This window comes from Typopeltis vanoorti, chromosome 8 (genome assembly GCF_054136105.1).
Source record: "Typopeltis vanoorti isolate ZY-2024b chromosome 8, IOZ_Tvanoo_1.0, whole genome shotgun sequence".
Lineage (NCBI taxonomy): Eukaryota > Metazoa > Arthropoda > Arachnida > Uropygi > Thelyphonidae > Typopeltis > Typopeltis vanoorti.
In genome coordinates this window covers 127,270,751-127,294,014 of record NC_143556.1, presented here as the reverse complement: position 1 = coordinate 127,294,014, position 23,264 = coordinate 127,270,751, and the positions used below count along the sequence as shown (strand labels likewise).

General features: G+C 35.5%; 1 protein-coding gene across 1 annotated transcript in view; it reads right to left on the bottom strand.

Annotated features, from left to right (window-relative positions):
• Positions 1-746: 746 nt before the first annotated feature.
• LOC150104340 (phosphoserine aminotransferase) overlaps positions 747-23,264 on the bottom strand; it is a 261,341-nt gene continuing 238,823 nt past the window's right edge. Inside the window, exons 8-10 of the mRNA XM_090396926.1 lie at positions 21,158-21,286; positions 9,541-9,681; positions 747-1,298 (exon numbers count right to left, since the gene is read on the bottom strand). Coding sequence (XP_090253052.1) covers positions 1,193-1,298; positions 9,541-9,681; positions 21,158-21,286 — 376 coding nt within the window. The 3' untranslated portion in view covers positions 747-1,192. The remainder of the gene's footprint in view (positions 1,299-9,540; positions 9,682-21,157; positions 21,287-23,264) is intronic.

Sequence of the window (23,264 nt, the reverse complement as noted above, 5' to 3'; positions counted from 1 at the left end):
GCATTGGAGTTTATCAAACAAACTTAATGATAATGATTTAATGTCCATTTTGAAGATATGGGAAGAATCCAATAGGAGCATTTATGTTTATTAAATTTTAACAGCAGCATTTATTGTACTCTCACAGAGATAGGTTCCTCTATAGAACTTTATGTGTTTTCTAGCTATGGCTATGACATTGTTGTCTGCACGTCTTAACTAATTTATTATTTAGTCTATTGTCATGCTCTAATGAGGCTAGCTGACATAACTGAACGACATTTTAATAAGTTGTATGGATATAATTCTGTTAAAGAAACATTATAAAATTCAAATATTATCATGAACATCGTTTGAAGTTCTGTCACAACCATATGTATTTACCAGTGACACATACTTAGTAGAAAGCGAAGTGTCCATGGGGTTTGTAATGAATACCTCCTAAGTATACATCTCCCTTAAGGAGGATGTATATACTTTACTGCAAATCAAAATGAGATGGTACATGATACATCATTGATGAATTGCATTTTAATGAATATTTTTACTAATTGACAACACACTGGAAAAGAAATAAAGGAAAAATACATTTAAAGATGCTCTCAATTTTAAAAAAAATCAAATCCCATAGACCTGCCAGCAATATACCGTTGATATATATTTTTAATATACTATCTGTTTAGGTCAAGTGTTCCACTAATGTTGCTTGTTCATTACATGAATCATTAGATAATTTATTAAGTTAAAAAAAAAAAATTTAATTAAAATCAAAGACATCAACCTGCAAGTTTATTCATAGAAGAAATTTGGGTGTACAAAGCATGTTTAGCAGTAGTGCCATTCAGTCATTTTGAAATAGTTATAACGTTAGAAAAATTATTTGAAAGTGATCATTTATATCACATCTGAAGGATTCTACCTAGTTTTAGGTGTGAAAAATGGAAAAGGATAAAAAGAAGGAATTAAGTTAATCTATTTCTTAGCATGTAATCTTGTTAGTTAAAAACTAACATTTATCTTGAATGTGTGTGTGTGTGTGTCAGAGAAGTAAAAAATATATATAAAAGTTGTACGTTTACATTTCTGGTTTTGCTTGATTCTGTTATTAATCCATATTTATAATAAAAAATATGGATTAATAACAGCTAATAGTGCAACCTGAATCTCCTCATTTGTACAACACACACACACACACAAAAAAATTAATCTTCTTTCACTGAGAATATTTTGAATAAAATTCTTTCATGAAATTTACTAGTTGTTTGGTTTCTTCCACTGAAATTGCATTAAATAAGGAAATCCTAATTCCTCCCACAGACCTGAAATTATACAAATTATTCCATAGAATTATTTACTGAATATTTTCACATACAAGATTACCAAAAGATTATACCAAGTTTCTTAATGATTAGTAATAACACTGAATTTTTCTAAGTTAATACTTTTATGAAAAATGTTACTTTTATAGAAAATACTTGACACACATATCCTAGTAATATCAACAGATGAAATTTGCTATGTATTATTATTATTCAGGCCTCCATGGAGTCAAATGACTCATTGTGGGAGGTCCTTCTTAGGAAACACAAAGTCTACCATACCATTTCTTGAACCCATTGACCGTTCTTGCTCTTACCAGGAAATGCATTCCACGGTTCAACCACCCTCCAGCAAAGAAACCACTCCTCACCCTTTTACTCACAGCTTCCTTACGTAACTTCCAGGGATGGCCCTTTGTCATCGCTCCTTCCCGCTGTTCCACCAAGCAAAAGAACTCCCTAATGTTCACCCTGTAACTGCCTCTCAACAGTTTAAAAGTCTCGATCATATCACCTCTCTTCTTCTATCCACCAAACTCTGTAGTCCACATTCCCTCAACCGATCCTCATAACTGATATTGTACAGTCCTGAAACCATCTTTGTTATCTGCCTCTGTATCCTTTCTGCAGTTAATTTATCCCCTTCAAATCCTGGGGACTAAATTTGGGAACAATAGTCCAAGCATGGTCTGATCAGGGTCTTATACAATGGAATGATAACCCCTTTATCTCTACAGGTCAGCATCCTTCTCAGAATTGCAGCAATCCTCTGGGTTACCTTCACCACCTTTGCAATATGCTCTCTGAATTTCAGTTTTCTATCAATCATCAACCCCAGATCTAGTCTTCCCTACTTCCTCCAGTACAGCTACTCCAATCAAGTATGCAGCCTCCCATCAATGGATCCCAAACTTCAAGATTTTACATTTTGCTGCATTAAACTGACCCCCATTCATTTGCCCATCTGTCTAGTTTATTCAAATCCTCTTGCAGGGCTGCCACATCTGCACTATTACTGATAACCCTTCCCAGCTTCACATCATCTGCAAACAACTCAATATCCCCTTGCAATCCATTGACAATGTCATTAATACAATACAGGTCCCAGTGCTGAGCCCTATGGAACCCCACTTGTAATATCAAGTGTGGGATTATATCAAGGAAGCTTGATATAATCCCACATATAAAACCTTATTACTGTGGTTACGTGTGTATGTTTAGTCAAAGGAAAATAGCCTTAATAAGTATGGGGGTTGAACTGCATACAGGTATTAAACAGTGGTTACCCATGTTCTTATATGATTAGACAAAAATGGGGGAGGTTGTAGTGGCTAGACCAGTGGAGCAAAGCTCACAAAAGTATCTTTTAAAAAAGCATAATGGAGAAACGAAGCCTATGAGAAATCACTTTCTCATAGATCTGTTCTCACATTTGGTGCATCACCAAATGTGACAACAGTATTCTAAAGGTCGGTTATTATTATTATCGAGGGAGGCTATAAATCACCCAAATCTGCTGTCATACCTTCCCTTAAATTCATTCACACTAGATGCACTCACTACAACTATTCCACTCACTCACTGCTCTCTGGGAGAAAAACCTAGCTCTTGCCCCTTTGTTGACTACAAATAAATTTAACTTCCATGGATGCCCCTGTGTTCTTTTCCCACCTTCCATGTGACTAAAACTTTCATCAGATGATATCCTATAACACCCATTCAAAAGTTTATAGACCTCTATCATATCACCCCTCTTTCTCCTGTTAACCAGAGTCTGCAATCCAAATACTCACAATCTGTTCTCATAATCTAAATCCCATAATCTGGATATAATCTTTGTAACTCTTCTTTGCACTCTTTCCACAGCTTCTTTATCCCCTTGGAACCAGGGAGATCAAATCAGCACACAATAATCCAGGTGTGGTCTTATCAAAGCTTTATAAAGAGGCAAAATAACTTCCTTGTCCTTACATGTCAAGGTTTGCTTCAACATTGCAGTTATCCTCCGATTTGTATTTGCAACTTTTGCTATGTGACCTTTGAACTTCAAATCCCTATCCACCAAAATGCCAAGATCCTTTGCCTCCTCAGTTTCTTGAAGCACAACCCCACTAATATAATATGCCGCTGGAACTCTAATCATGACAAAGTGCATAATTTTACACTTACTAACATTAAACCGACAGCTATTTTTGTTTGCCCAAATTTCCAGCCTATTCAAATCATTTTGTAAGTGCTGAATATTCAGTAGCATCTCTGATTGCCCTGCTTATCATCGCATCATAGGCCGAAAATGGTACATCTGATGTTAGACCCTACCTGATGTCATTAATGTACAGATTGAACAATAATGGCCAAAGGACTGGACCCTGAGGTACACCACTGGTCACCTTAAATCTGCAGATTAACACCTACTGTATACCACTTTTTGATATCTGTCTGTCAACCATCCTCTGATCCAAGTGGAGAGTTTGTATTCCAATCGCATATTCTCCAGTTTATGCAACAGCCTTTCGTGTGGTATCCTATCAAATGCCTTAGAAAAATCCAACATTATCATAGTGTATCCATTCCCTTTATCGAACTCAGCCATAACACTGTTATAAAATGAGCAAATTGCTAAGACATGACCTTCCTTAGTAAATCCATGCCGCTCCTTGCCAAGCTATAGCTACCCGTTTCTGTATGTGAGTTCTTCCCAACTTCCCTAAAGACTACCAACACCAGAGGTACTGATAGGTCGGAAGTTAGATATATCAGTTTTTGCACCACCCTTGTATAATGGAACTATCACATATTCCTTCCATTCCTGTGGTATCATTCCTGAGCTGAGACTCAAGTTATACAAACATGTGAAAGGCCTAGCTAATTTGGCTAGGCCTTTCACATCAAACGGGCTGATATTCCATCTGTCCCTATAGACAAATTTTTATCCAGGTTATGCAACCTGCGAAACAATTCCAGAATAATTTGCTCCAGAGTAGAACAATTGTTCTACTCTGGAGCAAATAAAGAGGGAAGAAATGGTGTCAGAATTGTGGTGTGTGGCAGAATGAAGGGTGAAGTACTGGAAGTAGGTAGGAGGAACGACAGGATCATGCGAATGAAACTGGTTCTTGGAGAAGAGCAACTGGTCGTCTTATGTGTATATGCCCCACAAGCTGGCTGTACAGCAGAAGAGAAGGATGAATTCTGGAACGTGCTAGATGAAGAAATGAGGGAACTGGAAGAAAACGAGATGGTGATTGTCAGAGGAGACTTGAACAGACACATAGGGAGACAGAATAAGGACTGTGAAAGGGTGCATGGTGGCCATGGAGTGGAAATGATGAACCAGGAAGGATAGAGGATTTTGGACTTTGCAGAGGGGTTGAAAATTTTTTTTTTTCAACGCTACTGCAAAAGTAGCGTTGAAAAAAAAAACTATGGACTGCACAGCAGTCACATATGGACTGCTGTGTACATATTTAGTTGTTTGTATTTCAAGGGGATGAGGATATCTTCTTAGAGAGGATCCAGGGAAATTTTATTAAGTCGGCATCAAGTTTATGGAATGTGGGCTGCAAGGACAGATTAGGGAATGCAATTTGCAGAACCTTGCATATAGAAGGAGAGAGGATATGATGGGGATGTTGCCAGTTAGTGAAGGATCATTACCAGATTAATGTAGATTTTTCACCGAATTTTTTCAATTCGGTGAAAAATCTTGTGTGGTATCTTTTGATATTACTATTCCAAATTTTTTTGCAATTGTGTTTAAGGAAAATACTGATATCTAGAGTTCATCTTAACTTCTTGCTATGAAGTATTTGGTCATCTGCAAACATGTAAGTGCTACGTATAGTTCCATGATCTAGTTTAAATGCCAATTTTAAATTTCTCTTCCATTTATTTATTCATTTTTTTAATATCTATATAGATGAAATACTAGAGGGATAACATCAGGCATCATTGATGGACTCTGCTATTTATTGGTTTCCATTCCTGAGGTTCTTCATTGAGTTTTACAAGTATTTCATTCTTTTGGTACATTAGTTACTGCTTATGTTCCAAATAAGCAGCTAATTTGGAACACAAATTACTCAAGTATGATATTATGACTGTCAGAGGTCTGGTCCCTGAGGTACACCACTGGTCACCTTAATTTTGACAGATTTACATCCACCTCACATCCACTTTCTGATATCTGCCCATCAACCACTTATCCAAGTCAACAATTTATATTCCAATTCCATATTCTCCAGTTTATGCAACAGCCTTTCACATAGTATTTTCTATCTGGTTATCTACAAATAATGTGTGTTTCTATTTGAATCCACAATGCTTTTCCATAAAGATTGTTAATGCAAAAGCTGGATGAGTACACGATTGAATAAAATGCCTTCTGAAAGGGACAAAGTTTATCTTCTAGACATGATTTCAGTTTTGAAGTTAATATTCATGTGTTGTAGCTTATAACCAGTATTTTAGAAGCCTTATTCCTGTATAGCTTTCATAGTTACACTTACAGCTTTTTTTCATATATATATGAGAATGATGACTGCATTCCAGTTTTCCATTATTTTTCTTGACTATGAGACATGGTTTGCATTGTTATCTGAGGCCTCCAGGGAATCAAGGACTCAACAAGGAAGGCTATACATCATCCATGCAAAATCTAACAGTATCACAATTTATCCATTCTCTTTATCCAACTCAGCTGTAACACTAAAATGTGATAAAATAAAATATGACCTTCCTCTAGTAAATCCATGCTATTCCTTGCAGAGTACAGTGTCTGTCAACCCATTTCTGTATGAGAGTTTTTAAAAACTTCTCTAAAATCCTCACCACTCCAGATACACTGATAAGTGTATTGTATGCCCACATTTCATAGAATCGAGTCTGGCAGATTGCCAAGAATAGTCAATTCATGCTGAAGGGGAGAAAGAAATAAAGGATGTATGAAGTGGTCACCAACATGCGAAATCATATGCTTTATACATAAAATTTTCCAACTGTTATACAAACAAAATAGTTATCACTTTATAAAACTACAATGTTCATAAAAGAAAAGAAAAGTTAATTTTCTGACATGTAATAATAAACAACTCATCCCACAAGACGGATTGATTACCCTATTATCGGAATGGATTCTCCTTCTTCTGCCATGCACAAGTGTCAAAGGGTCTCACATCTGTGGGCACCATAGTTAGATTGGTTTAAATCAGCTTTGGTGTCATCACTATCTTGCCATAAGTTTTGGAATAAGTGAAGTTGGGATTTTCTCTTTGATTATTTCAAGTTTAACTTTTTCCTTTTATCTTCCTGTTCACATTTTTAATATTTTGCATGTATTTGGTCTCTTCATTCTGAGATTTCTTTTCAGTTTCGTTATGAATTGATCCTGTGTTTCTATATTTGTTATTGCTCTTTTGTGTTTATAATTAATTTCTGTTTCCAGTGATTTTGTATTCATCCAATGTTTATGATTCTTTCTTGTTACTGATTATTGTTTCCATATTCTTATCCCAGTTTCTTATTCTCTTTCATTTAATTTTTGGTTCTAAGACAAGACATTCTGTTTCTGCACTTACTAACATGATTTTTAAATTATTCCATTCTGTTTTTATATCACTTTTCTTTCATTTGTTCTAGTTTTTCAATTATTCTTTGCAAACAGAAGTAATTAATACTTTTGTTATAATTTATACTTTTGTTTTCAGTTGAATTTTAAATTATTTCTGGGGATTTTTTTTTATCATCATCATTAAATTACTGATATGTAAAAGGATATTATGACAGTATAATATGAAAACATTACTAACTTCCTACTGACAAAATAACATGATTTTTCTTTCATTCTGTTAATTTTAAATGATTATTATTATTATTATTACTGACACCTCCAGGGAGTCCAAGGGCTCATCACGGGAGGGCAACCCATTCAACTTTGCTAAATACATCTCACCCTCTCCACTACTAAATTCTCCTACTGAGACACTATCAATGGCATCTACCACCCATCATCACCAACAACAATATTTTTTGTCTGTAAATTGCATGTGTTCTGAAGGCCATTTTGTCTGTGGGATGAAAAACCTGAGTTTCCAGGAGAAAAAACTTTGCTATCTCCATATGAGATCAGCTAACTCACCTTCAGTTGAAAAAGCCCATATAAGGATTCCCCTTGTCACAACTAGAATTGAATCCAGTTCTTTTCCAATCGAAGGGCACAATGTTCCACTGTTCTTCCAATAGCGCTATGGAGTACTCAATGATCTTGGACGTATTTTCAATTTTCTTTATAACAGATAATAATTTGATTGTATTTCTGCTCCTCTCAATACTCTGCTATCATCCAGTATCATGTTAGCTGTTCTCCTATTAGTTATATAGTCTAATTTACTTTTTTATGCTTCTCAATTCTTAAATGAATTTATGGCAGTCTTTATGCTTAAAAAAAGTGTCAACAATTTTTAAGTTATTATTCATGATGAGATCTAAGTATATATCCATTTTCAACATGTAGATTCATCATTTGTTCCTATATTTTTACCAACTAGACTTCTCTATTCAGGTACTGAAATCTCCCAATATTAAAAGATGGTCATTTGGGTTTATTTTATCTGTTATTTTTTGTAAGTCTGAATAGAATTTGTTATCTTCCTATAATCCTTCCTCTGGAACACAAACACCAATGAGAATGATGACTCATAAAGCCACAACTCATTGTAATCCTAGTTCTAAATTCTCTTGCTCCAGCATTAATAACATATGGTGTTTTCCTTAATTGATTTTTGAATGATACATTAAAATAAAGATGTAATATCTCTTTCATTTGAACTTTTTTTACTTTTTTTCTTTGTTATTGTTACTGATTTGATATTTCTTTTGATTAGAGTTTTATCTAAATCTCAGTATTTGTGATGAATATGTCTGACACTTTAAGTGGGGCATTACCAGAACGCTTCAGCAACCCTCATTCCAGAAACACTGGAATTTCATAATACTTCCAGTAATATTCTCACTTAAAGGACAAGCAAATTAGCTGTTTCATTCCATTAAACCATAATTCAGTATTAGTATGTATAATGAATAATTCATTATTCATTATTCAGTATACATACAGTGCAATTGGAAGAAGAATTAGACATTGCATTCTTCAGTTCGAAAAGTGCCTAAGTTTGATTCTTGTCACGATGACAGGACAGGAATCATTATATATGATATGTGCTGTGCATTATGGGATACTAAGGCAAGTGATGTGGAGTCATAAGCTTCTATATAAGAGTTGCCCCAATCCTAAAAATCCTTCAGGTGCAAACTTTGTTTGCTTACACTTGGATAAAGGATTAAACCAAGCATATAATTTCTTGGTATCTTTAATTTATAGTATAACCAAGTGGAAAAACTTCCAACAACTATCACTAAGCCAGAGTATTTTATTAATAAGGTGTGACACCTTTTGGCTACTTGTATATGAAAATATGACTTCTGCATTACTTCAACCTTTGTATCACCTCTGGGTCTGGCTCCCACTGATGAGACCTCAATGAAGGTTGAAACCAGTCAGGCCCTTCCCATAACGCATAGCATTATACATGTCTGCAAGGATATGTGCTTTGCATTATGGGTTACTAAGGCAAGTGATGTGAAGTTACAAGCTTCTATATATATGAGTTGCCCCAGTCCTGAAAATCCTTCAGGTGCAAACTTTGTTTGCTAACACTTGCATAAAGGATTAAACCAAATGTATAATTTCTTGGTATCTTTAATTTATAGATCTTGGAATCAAAAATTGCATTAAATCCTGTTCACATTAATGTCAGCCACAGCCTTTCTGATTGTTACTCCTCTGCTATTCAGCTATGGCAGTCTCGAGACCACATCTTGTGCACAAGAACAACAACACAACTGATCTGTGAATCCACTCTAATTTGAGCAATAAGTTAATGATTTAAATCTTTAGTTATGTACCAAAGTAAGGTTTTTTGTGTATGCTTTTCTCTTCTATGTATTATGCACCTGATGAAGTTTTCTAGAAAAATGAAACTAGTAGTGAAAAATATATTAGTTATTTAACATTCGGTTATATAGTCATATAAGTGATTCTCCTTAATATATATATATATATATATATATTTAACCTCCTAAGTTTTACTTGTTCAAAAGCTCAATGCTCACAGGCCACTGCAAAATCTTGATTAATATCAATTTTCTTTACAGACTATGAAGTTAAAAAAATAAATACTAATCATACCTGTGACCTTTTAGGGATATCATGCCTCTCTGCTCAGCCTCATTTATAAACTTCTTTTCTAAAGCAGGAGATGGCCCGTTTGGCCCTTCTATCCGAAATGGTATATTCATTCGGCTATGGCTTTTCTTATTTATTGCTGAACTATAGAATATTACTAAAAATTAGATATGTGATAGTTAATAACAACTGCACATTTTAACATAAATATGACCTGAATGCTAAAAACATTTTCATAACATTCTTAAGCATGCAGTGGTTCAAGAAATGTGCATCTTGTGAAAAACATAGATGTGATTCACAAACTATTTTTTTTTAAATTTTTTTATTCAATTATTGTAGAATATGATTCATATTTTCAACCCTCTTCCAACTATACATGATTAATATATTTTGGAAAGTGTCTGGCTCCTAACAAGACTTTGCCAAACTAACTGGTAAGACCTATTACTACTAATGAAAAGCTTGGAAAAAAGTCAATGGACAATATAAAATGAGCAACAAACAACCATGGCCCATGATGCCCACCTTAATAAGATGTAGGACCCTTGTTGCTGAGATGAATGTAACAATCCTGTGGGCCATACTTTTCACAAGCGTATGATAGCAATCAATGGGAATTATGGACCATTCTGCCTATAGGCATGTAATGAGGTTCTGGGCTGTTGTGAGGTGGATGTCCCTTGACCTTACTCGATGCTCCATTTCATCCCACAGATATTCATTAGGGTTGAGACCAGGGCTCTGTGGAGGCCAGTCAAGTGTGGTGATGTTCATGTCCACAAACCATGTGGTTACAGCAGCAGCTTTATGACATGGTGCATTGTCTTGCTCAAAGAGACAATAGTCATTACCTTAAAAATCACCACAAAGTAGGAAGCATTATACAGAATGTTCAGATACCTCTCGGAATTTAATGTTTGTGGCACCAAAAACAGTGGCCTGAGGCCAAACAGTACCACACCATCACAATGCCACCTGTGAATGTCATGGTTGGGGTTATGAACTCTGGTAAGAGACATCTACTGAGCATGTGCCCCCCCACTAGTCTATCTGCTTGATAGAAGGTGTAGCATGATTTGTCACTCCATAACACAGCTTTCAAAGCTTCCACATCTTGCTGTATATGTGCTTTGCATCACTGAAGATGATGGATGCATTGCATTCTTACCATGGTAACCCACGTTGTGTGCCTCGGTTGTGTTCCAGTCGATGCCCGGAACTCTGTATTCAACGTGTCAGCCGACAAACGGTGATTTTTCGATATTATTCTTCATGGCACCCACGATCATTCACTGAGTGTGGTGGGTCATCTATTGCAGGTAGCACCTGCAGTTGACTTCCTTTGTTTCTATCAGTATGGTATTACTGATTGTTGACCTGGGATGGCCGAATTTGTTAACAATTTGCCGAACAGATAGGCCTGCAATATAGCATCCTATCATAATGTCTCTTTCAAACTCCATCAGTTCGCTACTCGCAACCATTTCACACTTGGACACAGTTGCACTGACTTGGGAATATCATATTCTTTCAATTTATACCAGCTACAAACATGTGGCTTAATACATGGTACAATGCACCTTGCCTATGAGGGTGTCTGTTGACTTCTTTCCGAGCAGCATATATATATATTTCTTTATATAGTGTAATGTAGTTATAAGAATGACATGACAAATATGCTTTGGCTGGAAAGACTCTCATTTATAATGGGAGGACTCTTTATAAGGGCTTTTCAATTATTAGTTGGGCTAATACAGAGAGGAAACTGGATGTTCCTCCTGCTAAACAAAATTTAGCTGCACTCATGCAGTTATATAAAGGATATAACTTCAACATGATCCTCAAATAACATTCTCCAATAGCTTAATGCAAAATAGAGGTCAGAACTAAGCTAGCTCAGACCTAACACTGCAGGCATTTAATTTTGATGAAATTAAGTTATTTTGTCACCTTATCCTGTAGACATGAAAGAAAATATTTTTCTTAATTTTTTTTCTAGCATCCTATTAATTATGAGTCATTTTTATTTGCTGAATCCACAAAATTTTTATAATTTATAATTTCATAAGAATTGTAATTATTCTCAATTCTTTCAGATCCATAATTTTAAGTAATTCTTCTTTTTGGCGTTGATGTTGATTTTTTCCTTTGTTTTATGTGTTTTCTGTTTATCTGAATGTATTTCTGCACTCAGTTGTCAGTATCTTGTGCTCAACACTTTAATTATATACTGTCTTGGCTCTGTTCAAGTCTTGGGCCAAGTTTTTTAAGATCTTTGCCTTCAAAAATTTTCGCAGGTATCTAAATTAATATCCTTTAATTAAAGCATGATTTAATTTTATTTTTAACATAGTCATCACAAAAGAGACTACTCCATTGAAAAAATCTTACCTTTTTTACAACTTTAAAACAAGTGTTTACTTTTATAACAGTAACTTAGCAATGTGTGCAATGTAATTTCATCTTGCTCGAGTTTGCCAAGAACAGGTGCACTGAAGTTTGATTTGCTTACAAAATTTTGTTCTATGTTAATCAATTCTGTAGGTATAAGTTTTCAAAAAGTCGAGTATGCACAGACTTACCTAATACAAGTTCTAGGAGTTCATTTTTCTTGTACAGGTCCAGAGTGATCTCTTAATGATTTTGAAACAGTTTTTTTTTTTACTAAAATAAACAGCCAAAAGGCTTCACTTCAGCGATGCAAAATTATTTAAATTAAGTGGATATTAAATCCAACATCATTTCAAAGCCGAATACAGAAATTATACAAGTTTCGTGCAAAAATTGACCAGAGAGAGCGGAAATCCACCACCGCCATACTACGAGTTGCCCTAGCAGAACTGTATAGGTGATGACAAACACTGTGAACATCCGTATATTCATCTCCTATTGGTTCATTATAAGGTTTCACTAGCCTGACAACTGTTTCAAACTCAGTGGTTTTCGTCAGAGACTAGTTTCTGTACTAAGGAACTCTTAGTCAGTGCGTAAAGTATTTATTAAAATAAAGAGCCAAAAGGCTTCACTTCAGCGATGCAAAATTATCTAAATTAACTGGATATTAAATCCAACATCATTTCAAAGTCGAATACAGACTATAAAAGTTTCATGCGAAAATTGACCAGAGAGTTAGCATTAATACACTGCCGGCATGCTATGAGTTACGCTTACGGAAAATACACCTCTCCAATGCTTCAAGTTCCTTAGTACAGAGTTTTTGCTCTCTAGGTTTCTGACTAGTCTCTGATAAAAACCAATGAGTTTGAAACAGCTGTCAGGATAGTGAAACCTTATAATGAACCAATAGGAGGTGAATATACGGATGCTCACAGCGTTCGTTGTCACCTATACGGTTCGGACTAGGCACCTCATAGTATGGCGGTAGCGTATTACCACTAGCTCTCTCTGGTCATTTTTCATACGAAACTTTTATAGTTTCTGTATTCGGCTTTGAAATGATGCTGGATTTAATAGCCACTTAATTTAGATTTTTTTTAGAATTTATTATTTTTTTTTCATTTGTAACAAAAAAATAAAAAATTTTATATACTGCTTATAGTAATATATATATACAGATATTTACAATATTACCTACAAATGATCTAAGTTTTCTAATGTTTTAATGATGTCACTTAATTCTCTCATCTATTAATTGAGATGGTCTAGTATAAAGTTTCTGACATGCTTCTTTAACAAAAAAGACCAAGGAGAACTCCACTGTCACATTTATTTAACTGGAGTACAAATGCAACTTCACACCAAGAGAGCTAACTGAATAAAACTGAGGTGAGGAGTGAAAGGGAAATGGATGGCAAATAACATGACCTGCATCACTTTGCATCAGCATGTTGTTTGATGGGTCACAGGCACTATTTTCAAACTTGTCTGTATTGCTGCAAAGTTCTGAAGCCTCCAGAATTCTTTCAGATTTGGACATAAGAATTTTAGTTTTACATAATTCCTGTTTATATCTTACTCTTTTCTTGATTAAATTGTTACCATATCTCATGTTAACCAGCCATTAGCCATATAAACCATTAATGACCACTTGATTTTATCATTTTAGTTAAGAAAATGCTATTCTCTCTGGAAAATCAAATGGATTGATTTGAAATTAAATTATAGATTGAACTAGAACTAGAGTTCTTTTGATTAGATGTTTGACACTGTGTACTTGTACATAACTAATTTTTTTTTTGCTTTCAACATTCATTTTTTTAGTATGTAATTACATACTAGACAAGTAATAGGGAATAACTGTTTCTCCCAGCATAGCTAACTTCAGAAAAAAACACTGCCCATTAAAACATATACATTTCTACCTACACACATCTCTAACACACTACTCAGTATTTTACAAAATTAGGACAGGCTCTTGCTTAACAAATACATACAGTTATACATAATCACAATCCAAAAACATTGATATGATGTGATTACTCACAGTTTTTCCTTTATAAACAGTCCTTTACTACAAACAAAGTTTTCATCGGAACATCTCGTGTCTTTGCCTTGATCTGGATACTTCTTTCTTTAACTTGGATGTTTCAGTATGCTATATACCGTCACGGTTGTCCTGGCCTGAGTAGCAAAAGATATCCTTCCTTCCTTTTCTTTCTTCCCCAGCTGGCAGCTGCCTGTTGTTTACACTAGTAGGTAACTGGGGAGACTATGATTTTGTTTTCAATGTTTATCCATCAGACCTCGGTCAGTTGTGCTTCAGATTGTGGGAGCACAACCTGCTATACTGCGAGGTACATTGGCAGATGTGCTTCAGAAACTGCCCAGAGAAGGACCATGGACAAAACTCCAACGATTAACCATGATTGTCCTCTCAGGGTCAAGAGGTATGACCCTGCCAAGAACTCCTAATCATCTCCTCTCCCTCTCTTTTTTTATTTCGATTTTTTAGCTCCTTAAAATTCCTCCTCGTTCTTTGTTTTTGACTCTGAAGTGTCTGCCATCACCCACCGGCGCGATGACGTCACTCGTGTTCTCTCTTGCTGAAAGTCTGTTTTAGGTGCCTAAATTCTTTTCTTTAATCTGACCAGCTTAATATCCTTTTTTTTTTTTTTTTTTGCTGACTTACTATACTACTAAGGCATAATCCCTTTCCTCTGTCTTTAAACACTACACTATACAGGTAATATTGAATACATCACACAAAATAGTCGATTCATATCTTACAAAAAAAAAACAATACATTGTATTTTCTACAATATTTTGATTTGACACCCTTGTAAAATTGAGCTCGATATGTTAACTAAATTAACTTATCGTGCAAGATTTTACACACTTATTCCTTCAATTTTAGGGAAAATGAAAGGACAATGCAAGAATTTCATTCTCTTTATTTCAGATACTTGTAGCATTCATATACAAAGATTATTTATTTCTGGTTCTATAACAAGTCCCACTGACTCCTTCATACCTCTCCCTTGCATTTTTCTCCATCATCACTAATCTTACAACCCACCCAAAGACCCAAATACTTCCCCCCCTCCATCACATTCCAGGCCATGATAATCCTTTGTCTACACCCATTCACCTCTGAATCCAGCATCCACATCTCTCCCACAGTGTCTCCTAGTACATAGATGGCGAACCTGTGGCATGTCCGAGAATTTTGCTGGCCAACCAACGATTTATAGGTGATATCCTTTTATACGCTTATAAATTATTCAACCTTTTTTTTTTTTTTAATTGTTACAATACATACAAGTTAAATTTTGTTTTACACGATAGAGAGCATCTGCGAAGACGTGCATATGATTGGTGCGGTATTAACAAAAGATTGCGAAACTCAAAGATAAAAGCAAGCGACAATTTTTGAATTGAGATGCTAATTATCTTCAACTGAATCCCATAACATCTGATTCATAACAACATTCACTATATATTTCTTAGTTTTAACACATTCATGACGGGGTGTTATCGTTCCGACAGAACTTCTCATTACCGGCAGGGCTAAACTCACACAAAAGTTTCAACTCTTGGTTGATTTTTATTGATGCTGTTTGCGTTTGAGCTGGCACAGGAACTCACACAAGCATTATATGGCATGTTTCAATTTGTGCTAGCATTTTATTTGAACACTTATTTCATATAATTGAAAAATTGGACAATAGTTTTTAGTTAGATACTGTGTTTCCGGTGCAGCATGGTGGGTTTTGCTCCAGTCTATACAGCATAGTTTCTGTGAGAGGGGACATGTGATTCATTAGTTAGCGCTGTTTTAATTTCAGCTGTCTCTAATTGTACTATTTGTTGAGAAATATATTACACAGACAGCAAAAGCCTCTGTACCTTATTCAGGGATACAATAAAACTACTTGTTTTTCTTGCATCTGCAGTATAATGGCTGTTGGGAAGGGTGTGTTGTTAACCGTGAGGAGCGAGTTACTATCACCTCGGCGTGAACATGTTTAAACATTTTTTCGTGTCCAAGGTATATGCAAGTCTTTTTTCATAAAGTAAAATCAGTCGTGCGAGTTATATGCGAGGGCAGGTTATTTTCGAATAAATACGGTAAGCGTTTCTCCGACAAGCTGACACCGTTCTGCTGCCTCTACTGCTCAGCTGACTTCTATGGTGAATTATAATGCATAGATGTATTTCTCACTACCGTTTTTTTTTCAAACCATCATTAAAATAAATTTAATAATACAATAATAAATTTTACGCTGAATAATATTATAAATTTATATATAAATAAATATTACAAATAAAATAGGGGTGCTTAAGGGTCAAAGCTGTATAATGAGAGGAGACATTCACATAGCCTTTAAAGGAATGCAGAGAACCGACCAGGGCTTCTGACCTAATTTCCAATCCTCGCCTTCTCGTGGTGCACCCTGTTGGGTATCTACCTGGATACTGAACGAACGAGGATGGGCTGACAATTTGGAATGCAGCCAACTAAATTGTATTCTTATTGGCTTAAACCAAAATACAAAATGATGGTACAACATGACCAAATTTCATGCCAGCTGTAGCGTCACCCGGTTAAACAAGGCCCTGTTGTTTTCGCCAGGGAACCAGGGTGAACAGCGAAAGGCCCCGTTGTTTTCGCCAGGGAACCAGGGTGAACAGCGAAAAGTCAGCTACTGGAACAAACCCTAAAACACACCCCAACTTAATATCACCAGCGTTGAAGATCAGTACTATCAACATAAGAAGCTTGAATGGCAAAGAAATGGAGCTAGCTGAGGAATTAGATAAGTACCAGATCAACATAACATGGGGTGATTGAAACCAAAAAAAAAAAAAAAAAAAAAAAAACTGATGAGATCTTTCTGAGCGATAAATAAAGAATGTTATATTCAGGCAATGACAATCAAGGAAAAGGAGGAGTAGCCATTGTATTCAACACTAAATACAAGGCTAATCTTCTTGAATGGCAGGCAGGCTCAAGTAGAGTGATGTGGGCAAATATCAGAATGGGGAACGGTACAATGAGACTTATTTGTGTCAATGGTTCCACAGAAGGTTCTACTAAGGTAGAAGTGGAGGAATTTTTTGAGGATTTAGAGAAAGCATCTGACACAATGAAAAAGGAAAAGTTGATCATTGTTGGGGATCTAAATAGCAGAGTAGGAAATGATTGTCAGACATACGAAAATATATTAGGCAAATTTGGAGAAAAGAGCAAAGCTAATAATAATGGCAAATATTTGTTGGATTTCTGCTCAGGACATGGACTGGTTATTACTAACACCATGTTCCAACATAAAAATGTGCACATATTCACATGGAGAGAAGAGGCAAGAAATAAGAAAAGTCTCATTGACTATGTTATTATTGATAGTGATGTTTTCTCCCTGGTGCAAGACACCAGAGTGTACAGAGGATTTGAAATTGGAAGTGATCACTATTTAATTTTGAGCAGAATAAAATTGAATTTCATATTGAAAAGAATAACATGTAAGAAAGCTTTAAAGCAAATAAAAGTTGAGCAGCTCTAAGATGTGAACTGTACACTAAAATATATAAAGATTATTGAAGATAAAATGAGAGTTTGAGAACAGGAACCAAACATTGGAGATTCAGTGGCAAACCTTGAAGAAAACCCTGATTGATACAGCCAGAGAGGCATGTGGTGGTTGTCTGCAAGGATAAAAAAATCAGAACTCCATTCTGATTTTTTTTCCTCCAGTGAAAGAAAAAAACTTTTTTCTTCACTGGAGAAAAAAGATTTTTTTATCTAGTGAAGAAAAAGATCTTTTCCTTCACTGCCTCTTTTACTTAGGGAGTAAGAGAGGCAGTGAAGGAAAAGAAGAAAGCATATCAAAAGTTCCTGGCAAATAAGTCAGCTTGTGCTCTTAGAGAATACAGAGACAAATGCAAGAAAGTGAAACACTGTGTAAAACAAGCTAAACAAAAGTAATATGAGGACTTTGGCAAGAACATAGAAAATAAATATCAAGAAGGTGGTAAGATAATCTGGAGGTTGTTGAAGAAGCTTAGAAATGGAGGAAAGATTGTTGTAAAAGGAGTTAGAGATGATAAAGGTGACATGAAAATGGCAGAAAAAGATATTCTTGAAGTATGGAGTAATTAATTCGAAAAATTGCTAAGTGAAACAGGCAGTGATAGCACAGAGGTAAAAAACACTCAAGAGGCATACAGTCAGGAATACATATCCATACTTGAAGTAGAAAAAGCCATCCAAGGTTTGAAATGTGGAAAGGCAGCAGGAGTAGATGATATTCGACTAGAAATGCTGAAATATGGTGGTATAAAGTCTTACAGTGGCTGAACTGCATAGTTCAGAAAGCCCGGACAGAGGGACAAATTGATTGGAGTAGAGCCCTAATAGTACCCATATATAAAAAGGGAAATAAAACTGAATGTGAGAATTACAAAGGTATTTCCCTATTGAGTGTTCTTGGCAAGATCTATGCAAGTATACTTGAAAAACGGTTGAGAAGAATTGTGAAAGAAAAGCTTGGTGAAGAACAAGCTGGATTCAGGCCAAATAGAGGCTGTCAGGATCAGATCTCTACTTTACGACAAATAGTTGAGAAAGCATGAGAATATTACAAAGATCTGTATTTAAGTTTTGTCGATCTGGAAAAGGCATATGACAAGGTGCAAGAGAGAAGCTATTCAATACGCTACAGTTATATGATGTCAATGGGGCATTATATCAAGCAATACTTAGTTTATTTGAGTTGTAAATCAGCAGTTAGAATTGAACTACAGGAAGATGGTTTAATGTTAAATTTGGTGTGAGACAAGGATGTACATTATATATATTGATCACATTATGAAGGAAAGTGGTATTAAACATGATATCAGAATTGGAGATGTTAATGTCAGCTCTTTGCTTTATGCGGACGATGTTATACTTCTAAATAAATCCGCTACAAGTTTGCAAGATTCCCTTACTAAATTGAATAACTGTTGTAATAGATATGGTATGAAGGTCAGCATTAAAAAGACAAAGACAATGAAAATAGTTAGAATTGTTGAAAATGTTAACTGTGTTTTGAACGGAGAACTGGTGGAACAAGTAAAACATGTCAGCTACTTAGGCACAATTTTTAGTGAAGATGAATTAAATATGGAAATAGACAACAGAATCAACAAAGCTGAACGGTAGGAAGGCAATTGAATAAATTCATATGGAATAAGAGAGAAATTAGTCGGAACACTAAGTTAGCTGTATACAAGACAGTGTTCAAACCAGTTTTAACTTATGGATCTGAGAACTGGGTCAGAAATAAAACACTTGACAAAGACTAGAGACCACAGATATGAGAGTCCTGAGAAAGATTAGAGACGTGAACAGATGGCATCAATGGCAATATCATATTAGAAACGAGGATATTAGGAAAGAACTTGACATTGTCAGCATCCAGGAATGTGTTAGCAGAGCTAATCTCAAGTGGTACGGTCACTTAAACAGAATGGGCGAGGAAAGATTAGCAAAACAAGTGTTCTCCGCCAGGTTGGCAGGAAAACGACTCAGAGGAAGACCAAGATATAGCTGGATTGATACGGTACAAAGTGCCTTAGACAATAGAAATATAAGATCTGATAATGTTGGAGTTTTGACAAGTAACAGACTGATTTGGAGGGAAAATGTAGACAGGAAGTTAGTAATGATGTAAATTTTTCATGTAGTACTATCATATTCTGTACACCCCTTGAGCGTACATGGCAGGAATTTGATGATGATGACAAATAAAATAAAATATTTATAAAACTATAAATAATTATAATATATATATTATAAATAAATAAATAAAAGAATTAAGTTAGATTAATTTTCTATTAATTTTTCCCCTATTAAAAACTTCTCGGCAAGTCAGCAACTCAATTTGTAAATTTTCGGCATGCACACATACATCAACTCCCATTTTCCCTGTTGTTGTGTTCTTGTCTTCTCATTCCCTTCACCTACACTACTCATCTCTCCATTCACAAACTTTCCTATCTTACTGTCCTGCTCTTGCACATCACCTCTTACTTCGATCTAATTCATTGTAATTATTATACTCTCCTTCCATCTATAGTCCCTCTAGCTGACTGAAGCCAAAACCATTTAAATTCAGTCTCTCTATCTCTCTTATACAGTTCCATACATCGATCAGATTCATCCCACATTAAAAAAAAAAAGGCACCCCCTTTCTCTGCATAAAGCTCTATTAGCATATGATTCATGATCATTTTTTCCTGCCATCTCAACTTATCACTATTACATCTGGACAACACTGGCTACTTTTCTTACCAAACTGATCTTTCTGTCCTTAACAACCTACTGATATCAATTCCCATATTCTCCTTGTTCCCAACCAAATCATTCATTCCTACTACCTGTATCAAAAGCTTGCTTACTCATCATGTCCAATACTCCAATCACCCTGCTCATTCTACTTCCAGGAAAACATACTTTGTGTACCTTCATATTCATCATACCTCTGATAATCAAATCTTCATACAGAGCCACTCTCGAATCACTTGTTACCGCTTTCCCATCTTTTGTTCTGCTCTTCCTAGCATATCTACAATTCTCCTAATTTCACTCTGAATACTCATCTTCACCAACTCTGCTTTCTTGTTTTGAATTACTTTCTTGCTGCCTTTCACTTCTGTTATCTTACTGCCAGTTGCATTTTCTTTCTCACCATAAACTTCTCATGCTTATATATTACACTCCTGATCTCTGACTCTGCCTTTTGTCCATACTGCTCAGATTCAAAGCTGCCTCACAGTTTACATGCATGCTGCACTTTGTACATAACCATTTTCCCATGCATGTATTACATTCACAGCATCTTACCATTTTTGAAATATATATACTGCTTCACATTTGTCTTTCATGCAGATCTATGTGCTGACTTAACCATCATTTTGGTTAAGTAGGCAAAGGAACACGGAAATTAATTAATATGCAATCTAAAACTCGAATACTGCATAAAAATATTAGCTATCACACATCAAAATTCATTTCAAAACTATTGATAATGCTACACAACAGAAATAAAATATCTTTTAGCAGTTCTCTGAACAACTATCTTATCTTCACTTACTGAATTAAATTTTTAGAAATTTAATTTATATTTAAATGAATATACTCAAATTTATATGCTTAATACATTTTTACACTTACTTGAAGAATCCATTGGAAGATTCTAACATATCATAAACTAATTTTGCTTTGGTATCACTCTTTTTATCCATGCCTTCTATACCACCATTTTCCTTCACCCACTGTAACACTTGTCCCAATATATAAATACTAAAAGGAGTAAAAAAATTATCTTAAGTATATTTTGTATAATCCATGTTACATGCATATATTTTTCTTTTAACTTTTTCACCACCATGACAACCAACAGAGGATGGCCATCAGACTACACAACAGCACCACTCGACAGAAGGTGACAAACTGGTGTTATAGTATATTACTGTTACTACATGACACCTCCAAAGATTATAAGGACTCATGGTATAACTGATGAAATCATTATTAAATCTTAGAGCTAAGAAATGTGACACATTGTGGGTAGCCTTGAATACAAATATGCTTTCAAAAGGGTCTTGAAATATTAGAGATTTAAGCAATGATCACCAACTATTTTGTTGGCAGATGCTTAAAATATGATAAACATGTTTAAACATGATTCAGTGACAATGCAACAGATAGTTAATAAATAGTCTGAAAGTTCCTCCTTCTTGAGCACATTGCAGGTATCACAGTAATTAGGTATGATTTAGTTTTCATATGTATTCTGTTCTTTTCTAAACAATATTCATTTTCAGTAGCAAGGAGATGTATCTATGTGTAAAATTTTTAAGTTTGCATTTTGGGATGAAAATATTACAATCTTTGTACAATATTAACAGAACTGTATTCCAGGAATTTTCGAAGCTAGGGTGTTGTGGTGTCAGTGGATAGCCAGCTGGAGTTCAGAGGTATTGCAAAAGTGGAGGTAGCTCATAGGATTACTTGGTTACTGAAGAATAATACACTAACATGAAGATATAAAGGTTATTATTCCTCATTAAGGTTCAGATTTGATACAGATACATCTAGATTACTGTGTATGGGTCTTGTCACCTGAGTTTCTTGGGAATGAGGCAGTGTAGATCTTAAGAGATGGAGAGTTTGTGGACTTCAGAAGTTTTTTTTTTTTTTTTAAATATCTGATCCAAACATGACAGACCACAAGACGTATAAGCATACTAGTGCTGTGGGTGGACAAGAGGAATAGAAGAAAGGAGGAAACTGCTCACATTTTGCTTGAGGATTGTAGTCTTTGGGAAAGGCAGAATGGGGGAAGACTGTTCCAAAGGACAGAAGTAGATGGAATAAAAGAGGAGGCAGTCAAGTTGGTTTGGTGAGTTTTATGGTGGACTGTAAAAGGGTGTTTGCTAGCAGTGACTCTTGTTTTAATGATTTTGGAGGAGAGTGGAAGAAAAATAATCCCAGCCTGGTTAGCCGAGTGGTTAGTGTATCCGCTCTCCAGCCATAAGGCTGCAAGTTCGAATCCTGCCTTGGATATGGATGTTCGTTATGATTGTCTGAAAAAATACTAATGGCGGTGGTGGGCAATAGATGGCACTGGTGTAGTTGCAGTTCGTTGTAGTTGGTGGAAACAGAGTTGTAGAGTAGGCGCACCCCCTTGTTGAGTCTTTGGACTCCCTGGAGGTGTTGCTTAATAATAATAATAATAATAATAATAGTGGCTAATTCTGCAGAGCACTGTCCAGGAAAGTATCCGAAGAAGAGGCATAAGGCAGAAACAATGACTGTGAGAGAGAGAGAGAGAGGGATGGATTGAAGTGGGTTTGTGAGAGAGGAATCATTAATTAGCCAGAGTGCTCTCTTCTGGATAAAATCAAGCAATCTTAGAGAGGATTTTGGTGCACCATTCCAAATATGGGAGCAATATTCCATGGATGGCCAGATTTGGACTTTGTATAGAGTTAGCAGCTGTGAAGTAGTGTCTTGTGTGAAACAATACACCAAGTTTTTTGGCAGCTGCAGAAGCTATAGTTGAAATATGGTTGTGCCAGGAAAGATTAGAGGTGCAAGTCAGTCCAAGAGGAGGAAATCTGGCCGTTTTTTGATATTCCAGTATTACTGAAGGTAAGGGGAGGGGAGAGATGCAAGCTCTTTCTTGTGACAGATCAGACAGAAATGAGTTTTGGTGGCATTGAGGTTTGCAAGGTTGTCTTTGTTCCACTGGGATATAGCTAGGAGATCTGAGTTC